Source organism: Camellia sinensis, chromosome 6 (assembly GCF_055761805.1).
Source record: "Camellia sinensis isolate YWXY chromosome 6, ASM5576180v1, whole genome shotgun sequence".
Lineage (NCBI taxonomy): Eukaryota > Viridiplantae > Streptophyta > Magnoliopsida > Ericales > Theaceae > Camellia > Camellia sinensis.
In genome coordinates this window covers 102857196-102873477 of record NC_138966.1, presented here as the reverse complement: position 1 = coordinate 102873477, position 16282 = coordinate 102857196, and the positions used below count along the sequence as shown (strand labels likewise).

General features: G+C 31.1%; 1 protein-coding gene and 1 long non-coding RNA gene across 5 annotated transcripts; one reads left to right on the top strand and one right to left on the bottom strand.

The window, feature by feature from the left end:
- Positions 1–679: 679 nt before the first annotated feature.
- On the bottom strand, positions 680–8488 carry LOC114306523 (putative glucan 1,3-beta-glucosidase A). Of its 3 annotated transcripts, XM_028251785.2 has the most exons (8): positions 7963–8486; positions 7473–7592; positions 7177–7377; positions 6531–6689; positions 5174–5343; positions 3592–3747; positions 2425–2780; positions 684–1458 (listed from the first exon to the last, which is right to left on the bottom strand). In XM_028251785.2, the coding sequence occupies exons 1-8, from the start codon at positions 8155–8157 to the stop codon at positions 1274–1276; spliced, it is 1542 nt and encodes a 513-aa protein (XP_028107586.2). In that variant the 5' UTR covers positions 8158–8486; the 3' UTR covers positions 684–1273. The 3 variants fall into 3 exon arrangements, with proteins under 3 accessions (XP_028107587.2, XP_082730465.1, XP_028107586.2); XM_028251786.2 differs by lacking the exon at positions 7473–7592 and having other exon boundaries at positions 680–1458; positions 7963–8488; XM_082874339.1 differs by lacking the exon at positions 6531–6689 and having other exon boundaries at positions 681–1458; positions 7963–8487.
- An 85-nt stretch (positions 8489–8573) lies between these two features.
- Positions 8574–15873, top strand: LOC114306524 (uncharacterized). Of its 2 annotated transcripts, none has more exons than XR_003644719.2 (4): positions 8574–9866; positions 12909–13053; positions 13155–13251; positions 15587–15873. It is a non-coding gene; the product is annotated as an uncharacterized LOC114306524 (long non-coding RNA). The 2 variants fall into 2 exon arrangements; XR_003644721.2 differs by having other exon boundaries at positions 9314–9866; positions 12909–12958.
- Positions 15874–16282: the final 409 nt, after the last annotated feature.

The following is a 16282-nucleotide window of genomic DNA, read 5'->3' as shown; positions in this document are numbered from 1 at the left end:
CAAAAACACGTCATCAGTGGCTACAATTAAAACATGGAAAAGACTTAGGTCAAGTTTGAAAAGATTAAATAAGTGTATTTTTTGTTTTTTTTATGAAATATGAGTTAGGTTTAGGTTGGATTTGAAGTGATGTGTTAGAGAGGTGATGTGACTTAAATAAGATGATATGATTTAAATAGGATAGTGACTTTTTGACTTTTTAAATTTTTTAAGAGTTGCCAAACTTGATCTAAAAGCCCTTTACTTTCCACTTTCAACCTTCCATTTCTTCCCACTTCTTCTTCATCTTCATGAAGGGCAGCCGCAGAAAGAAAGGACTTCACAGTCAGTTTCAACCAACAATAATGAACACAATTGAATATTTTTCTATAAGTAGAAAATTAATAAGTTCAATTATGTCATTAGTATATGTTATTTAGAGAAGTGTAACTTTAATTTCTGTCATTCTAATGAATAATTTAATCCTTATATTTTTAATTTTGTTGCAATATGGTCCCTGGTGTAAAAATTTGAAATGGGAAAAGATCACTTGCAAACTTAGAGAGATCAAAATAAAATTCAAACAGCTAATGTAATTATAGTTTCTTTTAAATTTTACATTGATCACTCTAATTTTGAAAGTGATTTTTTTCCTTTCAAAATATTACCAATGAATGATGAAAGGATCACATTGTAATAAAATTGAAAGTATATGGTTTAAATTGCTTAAATTGAAACTAGAAGAAACAAAATAAAACTTTACTCAAATTAAAGGAACCAATAGTGTAATTTACCTAAATTAACAATCAAAAAGTAAAATTTAAAAGCATCATTTCCAATATTTTTCAATGAAACGGAAACAGTGAAATCAAACACATTTTGTCTAGCTGGAAAAACACACACACACACAATTTTGTGATTGCTTAGTTCTAAATGGAATCATGAGTAAAATTGTATGATCTTCTTTCATTGGAAAGCTTATTGGCCATTTGAATAGAGAAAACTAAAGAGGTAAAAATGTTCACAACTGGGATAAAAGAGATTAACAAGTCAGTTATACTATAAATTCATAGTTGGACTTAGAATTATTAATCTATGGTTGAGATTCAATTTATGAGTGGATATCACAATACAAAATTAAATCTCAACCATCCATTTATTTTTTGGATATATTTTTCTTGACCCAAGTTCGGGGTCTTTCTAATTTTCCTTAACAAGCACCACAAAATTGATTAAAGCATATTTTATTTTTATTTTTTTTAAATTTATATATTTTTAAAGATAGGAAACTGGATTATAGCTTGATGTAACCATTCTTGATCATCCATTCTAAACTCCAAGCCTTGTTCACATTCTTCAGAGTCCAGTAAGCCCACCCAAACGTAGCCCGACCATAAACCTCTAATTGGGCCTCTGCATACTTTTGGTAATCTTCTTTGTTTACGGAGAGAAAATGAGCCCATTCCCCTGCCCATTCCCCTGCCAATTCAAACCGGGTTCAATATTTTTTTAGAAAATGATAAATAAAAACAAAAGAAAAAAAAGAAAAGAAGAGTTCAATTCACATAAATTGCAAAAATTAAGTAAAAGGCAGTGATAGTGAATAAGACTCCCGCCACTGCAGGAAAAAATCATATGTATGCAATCTTATTTTTTTGTGTGTGTAAAGGAGTTTTAAATGATTTAAGACAAGTTGAACTCTGTGATGTTTGAATTCGATTCGATAAAAATTAGTCAAGTAAGAATTAGATTTGTCCAATATTTAAGAAACAAGAGCTTTTCCCAAGTTAAATCAAACACAAACGGGAGCCTAGCTCAAGCTCAAGTTTGAAATGAATAATCATACTTAAATTAATATCCACATTAATGTTGTGTTTTGTTGGAGGATTTAGAGAGGGATTTGGAAAGGGAAATGGAAAAGGTGTGTGAAACTATGTGAAATGTAGGTATATTTTATTCATATTTCACCTAACTTTTCTCTTTCCCTTTCTAAATCTCTCCTCAAATCCCCAAAACCAAACACAGCATAAGAGAAAAAAACAAAATTATGAATGAAATATAAGTTTCATACATATAAATTTGTAAAAACACCAAACATAAAGAAAAAGTAAAATAAAATAAATTAATGAAAATATTTTTTTGATAAATTATTAAAAATAAAGGTTAATTTATATAATATTGTGTTCATGAGCCTATTTGAGCCAAATTTTGGTCTATTTAACATCTAGTCAACTACTAAACAAGCTTTAAAATTAATTCAAGCTCGTTCATTTAGCAAATGAATTGAGTTTGTTTATTAACAATCGATTCATTTGCAACCTGATTTATGTGAAGAGATTTTATTTATTTTATTTTATGATTTGAACACATAACGCCTAGGTTGCAATGAAAACAACCTTATCATTGCACCAAGCCCCACCCTAAAAACAAAAATTTGGAACATACCAACAAAAGTGAGAGGCCCATCTGATGTAGTGACTTCACTCAACTGTGATGATCGATAGCTGTAGATGAAGTCAATGTTTTGTTTGACATTCATACCATAGAATGTATAATTGAAGTTGTTGTAGTAATGTACATCAATCACCACTTTGTCATCTAAGCCACTAGCAAGAGGAAAGAACTCCTTTGGATCGGCCGGTCCAAACCGGTTTGCCAGAATTACATAAGTCGTTTTGGAGTGTTTTCTAACAGCTTCATAACCAGCTTTATAGTACTTGATTAGGCTATCTAGAGATGCTTTAGGTGAGAGAGGCTCATTCAACAGTTCGACCGCATAGAGGCTTGGATTATCAGCATACCTATGTGAGTATATAACAATCAAAAATCACTTCTATATTTACAAAATCTGATCATAACCCTTTCATGTTAGAATGGGACTACATGTTTAATACATCCCATATATTATGTGTTAAGGGCAGTGTTAGGTTTTGTGAATGAATTTTGTGCAAATTAGATTTTTTTTTTTAATCATAAACTACAAGTGAGAGATAAATTATTTCTACATGAAAGTGGTATTCTTCCATAACTTTTATACAGAATTAACAAAAAAAAAATTATCAAAATGCTTTTTTAATTTGATGGATTTCTTGTTTTGAAGTTATAAATTCACAAATCTGTCACATCATTTTTTATATATATTTTTTTGTATATATCATTAACTACACTATTTACTGCTATCCTGATGGTTCCAAAGTGCAATACAAGGATCTTGCTATGTTCTTTTTCAATAATAAGGTACGTGAGCAAAGTCCTTAATATAATGGTTGAAATTGAAAAATGAAATAAAATGACAACAAAGCATCACATATTTTTTATTTTTATTTTTAAATTACACTCCCTATAATGGTTTCGTTGTCGTTCTACTTTAAATCTAGGTCGATAGATTATTACAAGAAGGGGCCTATTTAATGCAGCTTATCATAAATAAAAGTTGATAATCAGAAAACAGAAACTAAAAGTACCGTTACCTCAGTCTTCAGATAATCAACATTTTTTTTTTGTGTGTGCTTATTTAAGTTATTTTTGACTAATAAGTTGTAAATAAAAGTTCCATCAAACAGTCTGACACAAACTCTCAAAATAAAATAATAGAGGTATACATATTTGTACCTGGCAGTTAAGAAGTCTATAATTGCAACTGTCTCTTGTATATTTTGGTCAGATTGTCCCCATTCTTGAGACCCATCCCTGGTAGAGCTATGCTCGAATCCATTTTGAGAACCTGGTGCAGCTTGTAGATCAATGATAACCTTAAGTCCATATTTTCTGAAAGAAGAACATCAAACTAAAACATATTTTTTTTCCTTTTTTTAATTTGTAAATGACATCTATATAAAAGAATCTCTAATTGTGTAATAGTTTTTTGTGTTATTTTATACAATAGAAGTGCATTTTATCTTTATTTATTTGTTTATTATTATTATTATTTTTTTTATTTTTTTTACAAGCTGCTCAAGCAGTGTATAATATTTACAATGCTAAAATAGTAAAAAGTTAGTATTTTAAGTGCTATTTTTATTATTATCCACCTTTCAACCATTATTATTTTACAAGCTGCTCAAGCAGTGTATAATATTTACAATGCTAAAATAGTAAAAAGTTAGTATTTTAAGTGCTATTTTTATTATTATCCACCTTTCAACCATTATTATTTTAGAATGCTTCAATTGATTAATTTAAGTCAAATTTATAAATTACATATAAATGGACTTGTGCTTGTGGGTAAATTTTATCTTTACATTTAATTTATCTTAATTTATTTTCATCAAATTGATTTTCACTTGATTTATCTTCGCATGGCACATTTATAATTATTTGACAAACTATATCTCAATTATAACAGTATAAATTTAATTTTTATCACCAAAAGAAATAAAAAAACAGTTGTCTTTCAAATTCGACTATTTAGAACTACTAGACGGAAATACTAAACAACTATAGCGCTTTTAAGTTGTGTTTGAATTATAAATTTAGATAGTAATTTAGAAAGAAAAAAAAAGTATAAGGCAAATGTGAATGAATATATATATTTATTTCTTTCTCATTTTCCTTTTCCTCTCGAGAATCTTATCAAATTAATGATCCAAACCCAATATTAAGGTTTCATCATGTGGACCTTTAGTTGTGTTTGGATTATTTGAATAAAGAATTGGATAGAGAAAGGGAAAGAAAGGAAGAAGAGGAGGGCAAAATAAATGAAATATCTGTAAACCCACGATATCTCTCTATGTTTTCTTCATTTTCCTTTGCTTTTCATATCTCTCTAAACCCATGATCCAAACATAACATTAAAAATCAGGCCATTTAAAAGTTGTGCCTCCCCCTTTCCCCTTTACACTAGCGACCCAAAGGTTTATAGAAAGCTCGGATTAAATATCAAAATGAGATTTTATTTAATTAAATTTTTAAAAAAGTTGAAACTTTTGACAATAAAATTTTTAAAAAAATTTCTAGTGAGTCTTTGGTGATAACCTCAATAACTTAATACGTGAGTCATGTCTGCCCCTTCTATTAAAATAATAATACCGATTGGCCCAAAATTTATGTACATAAATTTATTTAGAAAAATAATGTATAATCCAAATTATTTAGTGAAGTTTATACGTACCCTGTAATAAATCTAAACCAAGTCTTATTTTTGCCCTTATTAAAAACAAGAAAGAACAACAAAAAAATAAAATAAAAAACATACTGTGCCCATAAGAAGGCATGGTCCAAGTATTGTAAAGATCCACCGACATAAGGCTGTGGAGGTGTTGGGCCACTGGCTATCCACCACCCAACTGGTATTCTCACTGCATTTATTCCATTTTTTGACACAAACTTGAAGTCTTCTTCAACTATATATGTACTCCAGTGCTCCTGAGACACATACATATATCAAATTCCTCAATTTTATTTATTTATTTATTTTCAAATAAACTCGTTTTTGATCAATACAGTAATTGTTTTCCATTTCGTCATATCAAATGCTAAAAATTGTGATCTTTTTAGAAAATATTTTCTAATTAAACAAATTGAGTGTACTATTTATTTTATTTTAATATAATGAAGGTCGTGGGGGAGTGAGGGCAGGTGTTCTCTGGGGCCAGATCTCTCTATCTCTCTGTCCTAATGTAGAAATAATTGATAGGATAGAATCGTTAAATAATATTTGGAATATATTATTTCTTATATTTGTTAGGTTGTCATATTTCTATAGTTTCTTTATTCTTGTGCCCATTCTTACTTTACCTGTGTATATGCCACCCCTTTTAATAGTTCAATACACAATATAACAATAATATATTATTCAATATATAGAGATTCTCTTTTCTCTTCTCTTTCCATACAATTATCTTAACATAGTATCAGAGTTAAAGTTATGTATCTATTAATTTCGTTTTACCAGCGGGCGGCAGTCTTACCTTGGCTACCTGTCGATACTCAATTCATTCTGCTGCCATAGTTTTCTTTCAGTATCACTTCGTGGTGATTTCTTCCTCTATCTGCTAGTTTATTTCTACCCCAACTATCTTTTTTATATTTTTTTTTACTCGTAATCTTTTTTTTTTTCCCCTGCTTATGTTCGCTCTTAGTTCTCTCTCTTTGAACCTTAAATAGGTTTCTATGTTAAAAACGAGTTTATCTTTAGTGGGTAGAAATAATTTTTAAAAATTTAAAAATATTTTTTTGACATTTATTTTTGTTAAATTAGTTTATATTTTATCAAATCAATGACTTTGCCCTTAAAATTGAGCAATGGTATCTTCAATTGTCCTTATTTGAAATAAGATTCAAAATTCATGATCAAATATGTCACAATTAAAAAGTTTGGGATTAAAATGACATAAGATCCAAACTATAAGAACCGTTAGTATAATTCGCCCATTATTTAATATATAGAGATTCTCTTTTCTCTTCTCTCTCCATACAATTATCTTAACAAGAATCGTGTGCCAGAGTAGTGTATTCATTCAAATTCAATCAATTTGTGAAAAAGTGAATAATAATTAGTTCAAAAAAAAAAAAAAAAAAGGAATAATAATTTCTACGGTGAAACATCTTACCCTCATAACTTGTGGTGCCTTGGTTGGACCATAACCATTTGTCACTTGATACTCTCCATCGAATCTCCCACTTACCCACATTATGAAAACAGATGGATCATCATCTCCCCAACTACCATTTCCTTTAGAATCAGCTGTCACAAGATCTGCAGTCTTTACCTATAAACCCATAATCTAAACGGCATTTTAATGGTCATACATTACATTATTATTCCTCCAAATGAGTAATGCTAAAAAATAATTGTTATGTTGGCTTCTTCCCTTCTCTATTTTAACTCATTAAAGTTGTGTTGAAATCTTCAATTTGTCGGGAAAAAAAATAGAGAGAGAAAAGATAAATAAATAAAAGAAGGTAACAAAAGTTATATTATTTTCTATTTAAGTTAATTTAGTTGACTATTCTGGTATACTCTCAACTGAGAAGTTAAGAGTTTAATATTCATCCACATTTTTCAAAAATTATTTATTTATTTGTTATTATAAGACTCTTTCGTATGTTGATATAACTGTTTCCATGTCGTATGTCATTGAACTTTTTTAAAACAAAAAATAATGCCACATCAATCTTGTCATTTTTTCTATATAAATTCTGTGCATTAATAGAGTTTTTTTCATTTAAAAAAATAAATAAATGACACAGCAGAACCTGTAAGAAGAAACCATTGGAGGCTTTGATCCGAATGCGGTTTAAATCATCAGAATTTCGAACAATCTGAAACGTTTCTGATCTGCCGCCGGGCATGTCCGTAACAGCAACTAAATCAATCCCATTTCCAGCAGTGTCAAGTCCCATGAACTGTTTGTTGTACACTCTAAACTGAAAGCTGGTCTCATTGATCCTCCACAACTTCACAAAACAAAAAAACAAAAACAGATAAACAAGTTATTATGCTGATGAAAATAGAGAATGATCATATATTGAAATGGATAATTGGTTTTTACTTTAAATGTTTCCCAGATTGTAGCATAAGTCCGGTTAGCTACTATGATTGATCTTCCACCCCATTCGGCGCAAAGGTATTTTCCAACTGTTGCTGATTTTAAATGCAGGCTAGTCCCATCCTAAATGAAATTTCCCAAAATTAGATTGAAAAGTGAAGAGAACTCACAGTATTGCCACAAAAGCAGAAAATTTTCACCAAAAAGTGCATGCTCATCAAAGATGAATGCAGTGAGCTTTCTGAAATGCTTGTTTGAAAAATTAAGGGCATGTCTGGTTGTGTTTCATTTTTCATTTTTTGTTTTACAGATTATTTTGTGACAAACATTTCGTAATCAAACACAAAATATATAAATGGACAAGAATTTCACAAACAAATCTAATAAAATTCTAACAATTCATGTGTTATGTGTTCCTAAACTTATCGTTAAAGCAAATATGAGCAAATATATAATATGTGTTTACATATGTAATAAGTATATGTTTACAAACCAAGAAATCTTTGTTGGGGATGCCATCAAAGAGAGAAGGTTTGATCCATCTTTCAGCAACCAGCCAACCTCCCAAATTCACTGCTTGGATTTTGAAGTTGGGTCTTCTCACCCTCCAAGTATAAAGAGTGGCCATAAAACATAGAACGATACAAATGCTAATTAAGATTATCTGTCTTGTTAATTTCGTTTCCATATTTGAGATCCTTCTCCACTTTCAAATCTCTCATTCAAGAAAATTTTTGAAAAAAAAAAATGAAAAAAGAAAGAGGCATTAGAAGTAAATCTCGAGAAAGTAGGAGTTAAAATGCTCTTTCTTAATCTACCTAGTTAGAGATGAGATCTTTTGTGAGTTTATGCAACTGGGCAACAAAAATTGGTTTGTTGTAGCATTTATTTCAGGAATAGCCAAACATGGAATAGTGCTAAGCCTTTGGCAATTAATAGGGAAATTATGAAAAAGTAAAGGTCGCACTCTTGTTATTAATTAACCCAGAACCGTCAATTTATAAGTTAAAAATGATTTATAATATTCTCAACAAAAACAAAAACAAAACAAAACAAAAAAAAAAATGTGAAATTTTTTTTTAGGTGGCATTTGGTGATGTTGCCAAATTAAAATTTTTGGCCAGGAAACATATATTCAAATGTTTGGTAGGCATAAACAGCAAGAGATTATTTTTTTATATAAAAAAAATTATATCAAATTGAATCATCAACTATATAAAAAAATCTTAATACTACCTGCTATCTCAATATAAATAACTATATGAATACAAGAAAGAGCCTCATAATAATGTATGTTCTATTCTACAAATTATACTTTTCTGTCAATTTTTTATAACAAATATAATTGATCATATAATTGTAACTGTCTAATCAATTTGATTTATTAAATGAATAATCTATTCAAAAAGTCACAAGAAACGATTCCAAACATTGAGGTAAGTCATGTGGTGGGCTCAATGAAATCCAACAATACCGTAATTTTATTTTCACACACCAATTCTTCTCCGTCCACGCACTTAATGAATACAGTTTCGGCGTACACATGAAAAAAAAAAATCTCAGTACACATTTCTTTATTTTAATAATACTATCATCTTTAATTTTAAAATCTAAGGCTCAGTTTGGTTTAGTTTTGGAATTGTAATTCTTTTTTTGGTGTTGTGATTTGAATGTGGAATTGTGAGTTGAGTTTTGAGTAATTGAAAATTTTTTTGGTGATGAGTTTCAAAAGGAATTTTTTGAATTTTGAAGCGGATTGGGTCTACCTGGTCGTCTGTCCAGACATCCTCCTGGACATCTGGCCGGTTGATTGGAACAATTCAATTTTTTTATTATTTTTATTTATTTATTTATTTTTGCAATTGCAACTTGTTATTTGAAAAAAAAAATTATATTTGTTTTAGATATTTTTTAAATATAGAAATTATTTTTTTTATAGATTTTTTATAAAAATAATCACTACGAGAAAATCAGCTATAGTAGTGTTTTTTTTATAGCAGCACCTAAAAAAATGCAGCTATAAAGTGGTTATTGTGACGGTCTTTAACCGCAATTAAAACTCAAGTTTTTAGTCACATTTATATTCTAAACTGTTGCTATACGTATTTTTTAGCTATGTTTACAACTCAACCGCTACAATAGGTCAAACAAATAAGGCGCCAAAAAAGTTCTAATTTAGCGCTCAAAATTTCAGTCCAAAAAAAAGGGTTCAACTCTAAGTCGATCTATCTATACTTCTTGTGCCCTAGTCTATCTATACTTTTACAAAGTAGCACCAAGAAGTCACAGAGGCTTCCTGATTTCACAAGCTACAGCCCACCGGTGTATCGACTACTGTATCAACGGTTCATCCTCCATCGGTGTATCAACCGATGCATTAACGATTCCTGATTTCAGGTCAATTGGCTCTCTCTCTCTCTCTCTCTAGTCACTTTCATCATGTACCAACATACCAACCAAATCCATAAATTAATAATCTATATATTTCATCCTCCATCATTGTTTCTCATGTATGCTTCAAAATAAACCCAACTCATAATTCATAAAACTCCCAGTCTTCCAGGAACCACAAAAACCATAAATTTTCACTATGATTTCATGTTAAAATCTTGGGTTTTCTTTGGTTTTTGTGTTCCTTTTACCATAATCAATGGCTTCTAAACTAGTTCGAAAAATTTTAATCATCTTCACGTTGACCTGTACACTAACAAGCACATATTCTCTTTCTTTTGTCGTCTTTCATGGTAATTTTCTCATCATTCTATATGATCTCCCTGATTATTCATGCCCACAATATGCTTTGTTTACTTTAATTAACAATTCATTATTGAGAATTGGAATGTGAAGATCACAGTGTGATGATTAAGTTTTATTGTTACTAAGTTGGTGTTGGACTGTTACAATTAGGTTGGTTTAGATGTGGGTTTGTTGGATTCTGTATATTAGTTGTTAAAACTCCCTTTTTAGGATCATTGGCATTAATACAAACACAAAATTGCTTTCAAGCCACTATTATGATTTATATGGTTGTGTTTGGTGTTTTGTGTAGTGATTTCTGTTACTATAATTAACAATTCAGTATTGGGAATTGGAATGTGAAGATCATGGTGTGATGATTAAGTTTTATTGTTACTAAGTTGTTGTTGGAATGTTACAATTTGGTTGGTTTAAATGTGGGTTTTTGAATTTTTGTATTTTAGTTGTTGATGCTACACACATTCATGTGTCCTGTATGCGTTTGATAAAATGCCACAACAAGCTTTTTCTTTATTGTTATATTTCATTTTGTTTTGGTTTTTATATTTATTTATTTATTTATTTATTTATTTTTGAGAAAATTGATGTCCATTATTTTAATGCTTGTACACTTGTATAGTTTTCTTGGCCTAATAATGTGATTAGAGAAAATTCAACACTGAATTATGGCCCTTTTTTGTTGAATCCAAATACACAAATAACGAAGAACTTTAAAACACTTCACCCTTTTACTAGTTTAGCAACCATCATACAAACCCAAAATGACTTTACTTTCATTGGTTAGATGCACAATAAAGTAGTTCTAGGTAGCCAAGTAACATAGTTAAGGTCACACTTGTCTTAGGGAAGATCAGCAAAAATGACTTTAATTTCATTGGTTAGATGCGAAAAAGTCCAGCTTAACCTTCAATTGGATTTCATTTTAAGCCTTTTGTTTTCCATAGAGAGAGGTGAGTTTTAGAACTTTTTTCCTCCCATTATATATAGCTTCTAGAAACAAAATTGCATGCTTTGTGAAGTCTCACTCTATTCTATGGCTGAGTTTTTAAACTAGGAAGTACTAAAAAAATGTATTGATTTATTTGATCATTACTTTTCATGTCCTGGTTGCAACCAAAAAACAGGTTGCAGCCCCAAAACCCAACAGCAGCCACCACAAAATAGGGAAATAAAATAGAGTTGCCACCATCATAGGTCAATTGGAGATCAGGTTGCAGCCCCAAAACCCAGAATAGAACACACTCAGAGCTCTACATTTCCACCTAAACACCCTCAGAGGCATGAATTTGATTGCTCCACATTGCAGTTTGCGTTGGATTTCACATTTTAGGAGTTAAATCTAGTTAGGGACAACTTCTATTCTAGCATTTGTTTCATTCTTGCTACTGTGAAGTTTTTCCATTGGATTTAACATTTTAGGAGTTAAATCTATCCAATGTACAAACTTTTAGGTTACAGTCAAGTTCATCTAACTTTACTGAAATAAGAAAAAAGAAAAAAATGGACAACAGAAGCCCAAAAATGAGCTAATTAATCTTTTATTAAAGCACTGATTTTCTTTTAGCATTTTCTGAATATAGGAAAGCTTACACCAAAGGTGGAAGTTATTAAGTCATAAACAACAAACAGGCTTTTGAGCAATGCCATGTGCAATTCTTCATTGCATAGATATTTTAATATTCTCTCATCCTTCCGCAGGAAGTTCTCTAAGAAAAAAAAAAAACTATTCCTGTAATTGCATAGAATTTTTGTCTTTTGTTGTTTTAGCATATGTACTTGAACAAATGACAAGTGTTTAGTTTTTTATTCTTGGCAAGTGGACCAACTATTTCTTGAAATTTGTTGATAAAGAAATTTTTTTTTTTTTTTATTTGTAGTCACCTACAAGGCATTAGTGTCTAATGTTTCCAACTGTTTCTGGAATCATTTTTAGCAAGAGTTTCCTGGTTAGCAACTAATTACAAATAACTGAGAATTTTGAAGTGACTAATAGTATTTGGTTTTAGAACTTGAGTCCTTTTCATAGTATGGCGATATTGGGGAATGAGATGAACATAGACACTGGTATTGATCATTTATATTGCTTTTAACTTGTAGAAAACTGTCTTTTTTGGAAGTATGTCGAAAATATCATGTGGATCTAGTAATTGCTTTAACATTTAATTGTGACACACGTGGGTTGGATCAGAGCTAAGAGCAGCCACTGTGTGAAATTCGCTTGACATTTGGTCTCATTTCTGGTTCCAAGGTTCAACTTTGTTTCACATTTGGTCTTTATGGGGTTTTGTTTGATCTCCTTAGCTCAAATTCTTATGGATACACCAATCATGCTGATGGTAAGAGTGGGTTGGATCATTTCTAATTTTCTTGTGCCAGTTGGGTGATTACAAAATGGGGGAAAAAATTAAAATGAGTTTATTGTGCTTGATCATTTTCAATTTAATTGTTATTATTATCCTAGATTTTCTAACCCGCTGAGTAGAGCAATTTCTCCCATCACTTATGTACCTTATGAATGATATTAAAAAAATAATAATTTAGGCTTTAGAAATCTTTGCAAGCTTACAATATAGTTTCCTAAATAGATTGACCAACATTTGTAAGCCAGTTATGTTCTTTGGTTTGGATAAATTAGAGGCTTATCTTTGCTTATAATTCCTTCTTACTTGTTATTTGTGGCAGCCGGCAGCAGTTCACAAAATGTTGCAAAAGTGATCAATTGCAAACTCAAGGTATTCAGTTGCAAGCTCAAGATGCTATAATAAACTCTTTAAAAGAGCAAGTAGCATTTTTGATGAGACAGAGACAGTGTTCTAGTGGTTTGCAAGTATAACTACATATAACACATTTATCTAAATGATGTATTTATCATATGTTATCCTTTTCTAAATTTATGCATACTCATGTAAACTTTGTCGTATAAATTAGGTGACAGATGGATCTAATGGCATTCCAGACCAGGCTTCTCCACAAACACATCAGAGATCCTCTTTTGGGAGTCATGAAATGCAACCTTTTAATCGGGGTAAGTCATCATTACAATACACATACATTGACAGAAATTTAGAACCAATGTTAATGACTTCTCTACCAATAAAATGTTAGTTGGTTTGGAAAAAATTGGGATTTGATAGGTTGACTTTCTGCTTTGCTTCCTTTACTGACAACTACAAAAATACCAAATAAACCAGTGAAATAGAGAATTGGGCAATCGAACAAATTTGAATATCAGCAATGGATCAAACTGTAATATACAATTGAAAAATAGACCCTTGGATGCTATTATTGGTTGCTTGATTTAGTGGTTGTTACTAATGTTTGGCTTTATTGGCTGATTCAGTCCAAATGCCAACTTGTTGGCATCTTATATTTTATTCGGATATGTTTAACATCCAAGCTTTGGAGTCTACCCATAGGATATATAAGGAAGGAGAGTCTTATGTTCAAGGGCACATTGAAAAATAGAGAGTATTACATATAGCATGAGTAATAACTTCTTTTCATTTACAAAAAAAAAAAGAACATCCGTTGTAAGAGTCTTTCAATTGTAATGTTTATGTTTATAGTATATGAATAAAAGTCCATTTTCAAAACCGTTGTTCTTTCATAATATAATCCTTTTCTTGAGTGATACGCTGACTATGAGAGATTGAGAATAAGGTGAGGCAAGGAGGCTATTAGTGATTACCAATAGGCGAAAGACCACTTGGGAAAACAGAAGCTGAAAGCAAGATCCAAACTTAAAAAACCTTGTGGAATGTGTTCTTCATCAGAGCTCTATACTTAGGAGTAATAACAGAGGCGAGGTGGGCACATATTTAGAAATAATTTCCTAGACATGAATAATTGTTAGTTGCTTGCTTACATGTTCTAAGCCCTTTAGATGTTGTTAGGTTTTATTTCTTGGCAATCCCGTTTGACAAAACTCCTTTCAGTTGTATTTATTTTCGCACATTTATTTCAGCGAGGCTATGAGTGTTTAGATGCGAATCCAACCCGAATTGAGCCTTTCAGAGAAGTTTGTGATGCAAATATTTTCAAGATTGCCACTTCGCTGATTATTACGGGGGTCGAGCTGCCCGGTCAGCTCGCGGCCCGAAGCAAAATGAAAAAATGCATTCAAAGTTGCCTGTCCGATCATGTTATATTTTTCCAGTTTTTCCAGTTTTGGCCTTCCCGCTCGAGCGGGGAAAAGGACGCTCGAGCGGGGTTTGCGAGCTCACAGTATCTCTGTAATGCCTGAAAAAGTACTGAATGGTGTGATTTGACGCTCGAGCGTCAAAACCGACGCTAGAGCGTGGAGCCTGTATGAAATCACAGAATTTGAAGTCTCCGCTCGAGCGGGGAAAAGGGCGCTCGAGCGGACCGCGCGATCCCAGATTTTCATATTTGATTAAAGAGTTGGTTTTCTTCTGAAATTAGGATTACTTTTGGTTCGCTATATATACTTGGTTTTCTCCCAAAACTAAGTGATTGATGGGACTTCTTCAGATCTTATTTTTGGATCTTAAGGTTTATATCTGGAGAGATTTTGCTAGTTTTTCTTTGATGTTTTGATTGAGTCTTCAACTCATGTTCTAAAGAGAGTACATCAAAGGTTGTGTTTTGTTCTACAAAAGAGAGTGTTGTTCTTCAGTTGTGTATTCTGAAGAATTCGAGCCTGAAACTGTGGTGGAATCCAGAGTGGCTCATCAGAAAGACAATTCCGTGGTGAAGATGGGGTTGGAAGAGGCACATAAAGGTTGGTTCAATTAGGCGTTGTGGATTCGCTAGGTAATTGAGAGTATATCTGTGTAATTCCTTTAATTCTTCTTAGTGGATTGTCTTGTGGCTGTTGCCCGTGGTTTTTTTATCACAGTTGGAGGTGTCCAATTGTGGTTTTTTCCACGTTAAAATTGTTGTGTCTCTTTGTCTTGATTGTTTGATTGTTTGATTGTGATTGTTATATTCTGCTTTAAATTGATACATAATCACAAATCAACATCTAGGGGATTTCTAGTTTTTTCAGATGTCTTTACCCATATCTAATCTTAGAAATTAACTTGCAGTGCTTAAAGAACAACAAGAAGAACTAACTGCACAAATTGAGAAAAATTTGTTTCTTAAATCTTTAGCCACCTTACACTTCTGCATTACTGTATTTTTTTTTTTCCATTTGCTGTTGTTTCTCTCTTAATGGTTGATCTATCTTAATATGCAAATATGATCTTCAACTTCATTGTAATCTTTATTTTTTGATACGTAAACCACATACTTACCAAAAAAATAAAACTTGTCAAGAATTATTTGTAGTCTAAATTTTCTTTATAGATTTTGAAATTGAAAATGATACTTATGCTCATCCAATCAATTTATTGCAGGAAATAAGACAATATGAAAGCATCAAGCAATGGACGTCATTTCTCGATTTGAACATTTTTTATGGAGGTCTTTATAAAATGGCGTCATAAGTAATAGTTTTGAGTACTATTGTCATGTGACAAGTTTATTTGTACCTTTTAGATTATGGTGTGGGCTATTAGTTTACTAGAAATATTGGGTCTATTTTGTATTATAGGCTTATGTAATGAACCCTTTAATTAAGGTGTTTTGGATAGTTTAGGATTATGAAAATACAGACTCTTTTACTTTTTACAATTATTGAGTATTGAGCCATTGGAATAAAATAGTGTTTATATAGATATATAATGTGAGTAGGGATAAGTGAGAAACAACCATTAATGGATAGCAAATCATTAAAAATTTCAAGCTATATATTATTGGTAATTGAATAATAGAAATAGCCTATAACCGCAGTTAATAATCGTCGCTGTAAATAAAATTCACAAAGAATTCTATGGCTATAGCGACAGTGTAAAACTGATGGAATAGAGTCAAAATATAGCAGCAGTTCACAAAATGTCGCAAAAATCAAGGATATAGTAGCAGTCAACCCGTCGCTATAAAGTTAGCAAGTATTGGGTAAATTTAAGATATAGCGACATTTGCAACTACATCGGCTGTCGCAATAAAAATAACTATACCAGTGTTTGAGGAAAACGTCACTATAAGGATAT

Coding starts and splice junctions, on each gene's coding strand:
- LOC114306523 (XM_028251785.2), bottom strand. CDS start 8,157: ATGGAAACGAAATTAACAAGACAGATAATCTTAATTAGCATTTGTATC. Junction 7,593..7,962: donor TCCCCAACAAAGATTTCTTG/GTTTGTAAACAT, acceptor AATTTCATTTAG/GATGGGACTAGCCTGCATTT. Junction 7,378..7,472: donor CAATCTGGGAAACATTTAAA/GTAAAAACCAAT, acceptor TGTTTTGTGAAG/TTGTGGAGGATCAATGAGAC.